An 8,599-nucleotide genomic window follows, 5' to 3' on the forward strand; every position below is an offset into this window, starting at 1 on the left:
TGTTTTAGTCTTTTGGTTCTCCAGTGTTTCCTCATGGGGGGGCCTGCCACGCTCGGGGTTACTCCTGTCTGCCCATGGGGGCGCTGTCCCTTGGGTTCCTTCGGCCTGGGTGGTTAGGCATTCTGCATCTTGGTGTGGGAACGTCTCTACCCAGGTCAGGGTGATCTTTACAGCAATGCCCCAATGGTTTAGGACTGGACCCCTGTGTCGGTATGTGTACATATGTGGTAGTGGTTTCTTGATGTTGTGGCCTGTTGTAATGTTTTATGTTTTTATTCATGTAAAGCACTTTGGGTTGCTTTTTAGTATGAAAAGTGCTATATAAATAAAGTTTGAAGTTAAAGTTTTTGTGAAGTGATTATGACCACTGTGAGTGAAAGTATTCCATTAAATAAAATTGCAAAAATGAAAATTAGTGTACCGTAGTGTAAGTGAGAAATAGAAATTGTGCATATCGAGCATTCAGGAAATATTTGACAGAACATAGAGCTGCTGAATATGAAAGGTAGAGGGCAAAAGCAAGGAGGGTGATTAAATCTGCTAAAAAAAAGAAATTGTTGGAGAAAATATTGTGAAAGACTAAGAGTCGAAACATCAGTTACTGAAATTTGGCCGTGGTACATCCTATGTCTGGAGACATCTGGGATACCAGTTTTAGAGAATGGGGGAATGTTTGCTACCAGTGATGTTGAAAATCAAAAGTATCTGAGAATAAATTTAAAGCAGTTCATGGTGGTGAAAACATAGGTGAAGAGGACATAAACAAAGGGAATGAAACATTAGAGAATTACAAATATGTGATGGAGTTGAATGAAGAAGACACAGATCCTTGCAAATCCTCGCAAAGCATGTGGGAAACGTTTCACTCGAACTGTTGATTTGAATAAGCACATGACGACTCACATAGGTGAGAAGACGCACACTTGTGACGCATGTGGGAAAATATTCAGGCGAAGAAAGAACCTAAAGGTCCATATGAGGATTCACACAGATGAGAAACCGTACGGTTGTGACACATGTGATAAAAGGTTCAAGTGAAGGACTGCTTTCATGGACCACATGAAGACTCACACAGGTGAAAAGCCGTACGTTTGTGACACCTGTGGCAAAGCCTTTACTCAACACGGTCATTTAACAATACACATAAGGACTCATACAGGTGAGAAGCCGTACAGTTGTGAAACATGTGGCCAAACTTTCAGTCAAAGTAATACTTTAACTGTTCATGTGAGAACTCACACAGGTGAGAAGCTGTACAGTTGTGACACATTTGGTAAAACCTTTAATCGACGCAGTCATTTACACAAACACATGAGGACTCACACAAGTGAGAATATGTCATCCTGAAACATCTGTGTGGAAAAAATAACTGAGCTTGAAAAAAATCATGCCAAGAGTTTTTTCAGGTTCATCTTTGTTGTGTACATCTGACCAAAGTGTTCTCTGATATGAGTTGAAATGAAGTTTTTTTTTCCAGACAATGTTTTGAAAAAACAAGCCACTCACCTTAAGCACACAAATATAAAAACATCTCCCTCTGCCTGGGCAACCATCTAACTGACACTTGAGTTTACAACAGGGACCACTTTAAGACCACCTTAGTTTGTTAACCTAAAGGTTATGCATGATCCACAGGAAGTAAATTGTTGACAGAAGTTATTTGAAATACATGTCCATAGTCTTGACCTGCATTAGTGCATTTTAAATGGCTTGAAATGAACAGTGTTTATGTGATTATAAAAACAGTTTAAACAAACATTGATATGATTGTCATTATGGAAAATAAATGAAATTCCCAATTTTTTATACATATAATGCAGTGTTTATTGAATTTTGAAAACATGGAAAAATGCACAACACCATGTAATACAACAACCTGTAATGGGAAACTTTGTGTCATGGCTCAAATCATATATGCTCTTATGCACCCATGGACGTGGAAATAAAATATATTTTTGATAAAACCGCAACGCACAGTGCAATTTTAATGACAGTTTACTTGATCTTGAGTTGACATTTAACCACTGACCGTATATATCTATGGCCAAGCCCATCGTGACGTCAACCATTAGATTCTGAACCTCGAATTAAACCCGAAGTGGGCGGAGCCCGCCGTCGCTATGATGGTTGAGCTTTACTCCACCCACACGCGGACACTCCAAATATGGATGTAGGGGGGTCGTGTCTGATGTTGAAACCCGCTCATCCAACTCTCTGCTACCACTTAGCTCAGGCTACCACCAGTCACTCACAGCACGAACGCCTTTAATTATACAGAATTTTAAACCTTAATTAATAATAAAAAAATAAATAAATAAATAAAAAAAACACAACGAGTTAGAAAGAAAATCACCCCCGTACAGTTGTCACGAATATTGAAATAAACCACTGAAACCAAAACCGTTATTTGAACCAGGCTGTAAACACGTTTAATAATGCTGTAAAGTTGGGCTTTTCACCATGGGGGTCTATGATGATTTGCTCCCTTTTGCAAACAGCCTCAAGCGGCCACTCGATGAACTGCAACTTTTTGCACTTCCGCATGGGCTTCATCGCTCAGACCATAAGGTTGTCGCCTGTTGTTGTAAGAGTTGGAAGGCTGTTGTGTCGTGTTGTCGCTTCGCGGATAAATGTTTGAGTTGTTGAAGCAACAATGTCTTCATCTGAGAGTTTGAGAGAGTTGATCATCGAGCGACTAACTGCTGCTGCTGAAGAAATATTCGGACTCTTTGAAAGAACTGTCGCCCAGTACGAGGAAGAGATCGATCGTCAGCGCAGACTGCTGGATATCACCTGGAAACCTGAGATAAAGTTACACAGAATAGGTGAGTAGAACCAGAATGGTCTAAATGAACTAACTAATGAGTGGAAACACACAGTGTGGAGAAGACACAGAGGAAAGAGACTCAGCTAGAAGGTTGATAACATGCTAATTGGCTAACTACCACAGCTAACGCTACACTGCAGTCACGCCATCTGCGCTTCGGCGAGGCACGGTCGCGCTATCTACACTTGAAAATCGAGTGCCCGTCTACATCGCATCGGACGGTAAAGCGTTTGAGCGGCTTTATGGTGCATTCAAGTGCATCCCGTAAACTCGGAAGTCTATATTTTTCTTCTTATTTTCATTTGTTGAAATACATACATCAGTCATTACTTTGTTGTTATTTTACTACATTCTATTTAATGATTAAAACTAAGTGACAGAACATAATTATTGAAGCATATTCAGAATCCAACTCATTTCTGCATAGTCAGATTTGAAAACTTAATTAAGAAAAGAATCAAATTGTTTTCCGCATACTCTACAGCTACCACTGTGGTGATTTTCAATTTATTTCACTGCATCACTTTCTGAAAATGTGATGTTGAATTCTTATCCAATGAATGATGTATATGGGCAGATTAAAAAAATAATTAAAAAAACAAAACTAATTGTTTTCTGCAAACTCCACCAGATTCTGGTTCTACACATCCCCAGCTACCACTGTGGTGATTTTCAACTTAATTCACTGCATCATTTTCAAATAAACTCGTGTTGAAATCATACCCAATGAATGATGTATATGGGCAGATTAAAAAAATTATTAAAAAAACAAAACAAATTGTTTTCTGCAAACTCCACCAGATTCTTCTTCTACACGTCCCAGCTACCACTGTAGAGATTTTCAACATATTTCACTGCATCATTTTCAGATAAACTCGTGTTGAATTTGGCTCCATGAATGATGTATATGGGCAGATTAAAAAAATTATTAAAAAAACAAAACTAATTGTTTTCTGCAAACTCCACCAGATTCTTGTTCTACACGCCCCCAGCTACCACTGTAGTGATTTTCAACTTAATTCACTGCATCACTTTTCAATAAATCGTGTTGAAATTCATATCCAATGATGATGTATATGGGCAGAAAAAAAAAATTATAAAAAAACAACAAATTGTTTTCTGCAAACTCCACCAGATTCTGTTCTACACGCCCCCAGCTACCACTGTAGTGATTTTCAACTTATTTCACTGCATCATTTTCAAATAAACTTGTGTTGAAATCAGGTCCATGAATGATGTATATGGGCAGATTAAAAAAAATAAAATAAAAAATAAACTAAATTGTTTTCTGCAAACTCCACCAGATTCTGTTCTACATGCCCACAGCTACCACTGGATTTTCAACTAATTCACTGCATTCATTTTCAAATAAACTTGTTTGAAATAGGCTCCATGAATGATTATATGGCAGATTTAAAAAATTATTAAAAAAAAAATAAACTAAAGTTATTCTGCAAAACTCCACCAGATTCTTGTCTACATGTCTACAGCTACCAACAACTTTTCAAAACAATTTGATTTATTTATTTTTTATTATATTTTTTTTAAATCTGCCCATATACATCATTCATTGGATATGATTTCAACATCACATTTTCAGAAAATGATGCAGTGAATTATGTTGAAAATCACCACAGTGGTAGCTGGGGATGTGTAGAACAAGAATCTGGTGGAGTCTGCAGAAAACAATTTGATTAGTTTTTTTAATAATTTTTTTTCTCTGCCCATATACATCATTCATTGGATATGAATTCAACATCACATTATCAGAAAGTGATGCAGTGAATTAAGTTGAAAATCACTACAGTGGTAGCTGGGGGCATGTAGAACACGAATCTGGTGGAGTTTCGAGAAAACAATTTGTTTTGTTTTTTTAATAATTTTTTTAATCTGCCCATATACATCATTCATTGGGTATGATTTCAACACGAGTTTATTTGAAAATGATGCAGTGAAATTAAGTTGAAAATCACCACAGTGGTAGCTGGGATGTGTAGAACAAGAATCTGGTGGAGTTTGCAGAAAACAATTTGTTTTGTTTTTTAAATAATTTTTTTTAAATCTGCCCATGTGCATCATTCATTGAGCCAAATTCAACACGAGTTTATCTGAAAATGATGCAGTGAAATATGTTGAAAATCTCTACAGTGGTAGCTGGGACGTGTAGAAGAAGAATCTGGTGGAGTTTGCAGAAAACAATTTGATTAGTTTTTTTAATTATTTTTTTAATCTGCTCATATACATCATTCATGGAGCATACTTTCAACACAAGTTTACTTGAAAATTATGCAGTGAATTAAGTTGAAAATCTCTACAGTGGTAGCTGGGGGCGTGCAGAACAAGAATCTGGTGGAGTTTGCAGAAAACAATTTGATTTTGTTTTTTTAATTATTTTTTTTAATCTGCCCATATGCATCATTCATTGAGCCAAATTCAACACAAGTTTATCTGAAAATGATGCAGTGAATTAAGTTGAAAATCTCTACAGTGGTAGCTGGGACGTGTAGAAGAAGAATCTGGTGGAGTTTGCAGAAAACAATTTGATTAGTTTTTTTAATTATTTTTTTAATCTGCTCATATACATCATTCATGGAGCATACTTTCAACACAAGTTTACTTGAAAATTATGCAGTGAATTAAGTTGAAAATCACCACAGTGGTAGCTGGGGATGTGTAGAACCAGAATCTGGTGGAGTTTGCAGAAAACAATTAGTTTTGTTTTTTTAATAATTTTTTTAATCTGCCCATATACATCATTCATTGGATAAGAATTCAACATCACATTTTCAGAAAGTGATGCAGTGAAATAAATTGAAAATCACCACAGTGGTAGCTGTAGAGTATGCGGAAAACAATTTGATTCTTTTCTTAATTAAGTTTTCAAATCTGACTATGCAGAAATGAGTTGGATTCTGAATATGCTTCAATAATTATGTTCTGTCACTTAGTTTTAATCATTAAATAGAATGTAGTAAAATAACAACAAAGTAATGACTGATGTATGTATTTCAACAAATGAAAATAAGAAGAAAAATATAGACTCCCGAGTTTACGGGATGCACTTGAATGCACCATAAAGCCGCTCAAACGCTTTACCGTCCGATGCGATGTAGACGGGCACTCGATTTTCAAGTGTAGATAGCGCGACCGTGCCTCGCCGAAGCGCAGATGGCGTGACTGCAGTAACGCTACGTGGGTTTAAACTAGAACATATTCGCTCAGATGTGTTGTCCTTTCATCACATTAGTAACCTTTATGTTATGTCTCTTTGTCCCTCCAGACCTCCAACATCAACATGTCTGCACAGAGGAGGAAGTTCTCACTGAGCAGCAGCTCTGTAACCAGGAGATGAACTCCAGTCTGGACCAGGAGGGACCAGAACCTCAACAGATTAACGAGGAACAGGGGGAACTAAAACCCACACTGGTGAAAGAGGAGCAGGAGGAACCAGAACCTCCACAGATGAAAGAAGAACGGGAGGAACTAGAAACAACACTGGTGAAAAAGGAAGAGGAGGAACCAGAACCTCCACAGATGAAAGAGGAACAGGAGGAACCAGAACCTCCACAGTTTAAAGAGGAACAGGATGAAGTCTGCAGCAGTCAGCAAGAAGAACATCTTGTATTGAACTGTGAGACTGATATCTTTGTTGAGGCGCCTACTGATGAGCAAAGTGAGCACAGTGAACCAGAACCAAAAAATGATCATCTCTGTCAGAACTCTGCTGTATCTGAGAGCCCAGATCAGGAGGGAAGCAACCATGTAGACTGTGAATCAGGTAAAAAGTCAAAAAATGTAAAAAATGTATCACTTCATGCCCGTGCAACAGACTTTAAGAACAAGTTTGTAATGAAAAGACATTACAGACACCACATGGGTGAGACACCTTACCTTGACACATGTGGGAAAATCTTCAGTCAAAGAGAGAACTTAAAGGTCCACATGAGGACTCACACAGGTGAGAAGCCGTACGCTTGTGATGCATGTGGTAAAGCCTTTACTCAACAAGGTAGTTTAAAAATACACATGAGGACTCACACAGGTGAGAAACCATACGGTTGTGATGCATGTGGTAAAATCTTCAGTTATAGACATGGCTTAAAGGTCCACATGAGGACTCACACAGGTGAGAAGCCGTACGGTTGTGATGCATGTGGTAAAATCTTCAGTCGTAGACATAGCTTAAAGATCCACATGAGGACTCACACAGGTGAGAAACCGTACGCTTGTGACAAATGTGATGAAAGGTTTAGGTACAGGACTGCTTTCATGGACCACATGAAGACTCACACAGGTGAAAAGCGGTGTGTTTGTGACATATGTGGTAAAGCCTTTCCTCAACAAGGTCTTTTAAAAATACACATGAGGACTCACACAGGTGAGAAGCCGTACAGTTGTGACACATGTGGTAAAACCTTCATTCGAAATTCTTATTTAACTACTCACGTGAGGATTCACACAGGTCAGAAGCCATACATTTGCAAGACATGTGGTAAAACCTTCACTCAAAATTCTCATTTAATTTCTCATGTGAGGACTCACACAGGTCAGAAGCCATATATTTGTGAAACATGTGGCAAAACCTTCAGTCATAGTCATTCTTTAACTGTTCACATTGGGATTCACACAGGTGAGAAGCTGAACAGTTGTGACGTATGTGGTAAAACCTTTATTCACCGCAGTAGTTTACACAAACACATGAGGACTCACATAGGTGAGAATGTATCGTCCTGAAACATGTGGAAAAAAATCTGAGCTTAAGCACACAAATGTCAAACCTGGACACTATACAGATGGAAGGAGACATCTCTCTCTGCCTGGGACGACCGTCTAACTGACACTTGTGATGATTTGGAGAGGACCACTTTAAGACCAACTTAGTTTGTTAACCTAAAGGTTATGCATGAGCCACAGGAAGTAAATTGTTGACAGAAGGCATTTGTCCATAGATTAGACCTGCATCTGCGCATTTGAAATGGTTTGAAAGGAACAGTGTTTATATGATTATAAAAACTGTTTATGGATAAATTGGTGTGATTGTCATTATGGAAATGAATGATATTCTTGATAAAAGTGGAACACAGCGCAGTTTTAATGACAGTCTACTTGATGCTGACTTGACATTTAACAGGAGATTTAAACATTCACTACGCTCTACTCGTAAAAGAGAGGAACCACAACACATAACAATCTGTCTGTTTTGAAGAAATTGATGAAATAAATCTGTTTCACTATACATTACACAAACTGCAAAAATGATGTGACTCTAAATGCATTTTGACATGGTTTCGGCATATAAATATATTTCATGATTTGAGTTTATTATAAGAAATGTAAGTCATCTGGTTGTACATGTATATTGCCCGTTTTGGAGCTTATGTTTATAATGAGCTTTTATTTTGAAGACGGCTAACGTATTTCCTATTACCTACTTCCTATTTGCTTGCTGTATTGTGTTTGCCGGTAAAGCTAAGCACTTAAAAACGGAATGAACGAGTTAGGCTAAAACGGTAAAAGTTCAAGGTAAACAACCCGAGGAGGCACAAAGTGCTTACGGTCATACTTGTTTTGACGTTTTTTTTAATTTTTTTATAAAGCTATGCTAACTCTTTTGCGCACCTGTTTGGTGAAGCTACTGTGTATTGCTTAGCATATTGTACTGAGTGAAAACAAATGTAACTGTTTTATTTTTTGTGTTTCATCAGTTGTCACGTTGGTTTTAAGGAATGGTTTATTAAATTAAATTTTGAAAGCAATCAGTGGAATCCACCA

The 8,599-nt window shown here is 37.6% G+C and overlaps 1 protein-coding gene across 1 annotated transcript; it reads left to right on the top strand.

Annotated features, from left to right (window-relative positions):
- The first annotated feature begins 1,867 nt into the window (after window positions 1–1,867).
- Window positions 1,868–8,583, top strand: LOC125010951 (zinc finger protein 883-like). The gene is made up of 2 exons (XM_047589915.1): window positions 1,868–2,825; window positions 6,108–8,583. Exons 1-2 carry the CDS (start codon window positions 2,654–2,656, stop codon window positions 7,559–7,561), a joined length of 1,626 nt encoding a protein of 541 aa, XP_047445871.1. The 5' UTR covers window positions 1,868–2,653; the 3' UTR covers window positions 7,562–8,583.
- The last annotated feature ends 16 nt before the right edge of the window (window positions 8,584–8,599 follow it).

The sequence above is a fragment of the Mugil cephalus genome, chromosome 7 (genome assembly GCF_022458985.1).
Source record: "Mugil cephalus isolate CIBA_MC_2020 chromosome 7, CIBA_Mcephalus_1.1, whole genome shotgun sequence".
NCBI classification, from domain to species: domain Eukaryota; kingdom Metazoa; phylum Chordata; class Actinopteri; order Mugiliformes; family Mugilidae; genus Mugil; species Mugil cephalus.

What these genes read in the sequence shown, in the direction of transcription:
- LOC125010951 (XM_047589915.1), top strand. Translation starts at nt 2,654, where the DNA reads ATGTCTTCATCTGAGAGTTTGAGAGAGTTGATCATCGAGCGACTAACT. An exon ending in GATAAAGTTACACAGAATAG is followed by an intron (nt 2,826 to 6,107) that starts GTGAGTAGAACC and finishes TTGTCCCTCCAG; the next exon opens with ACCTCCAACATCAACATGTC.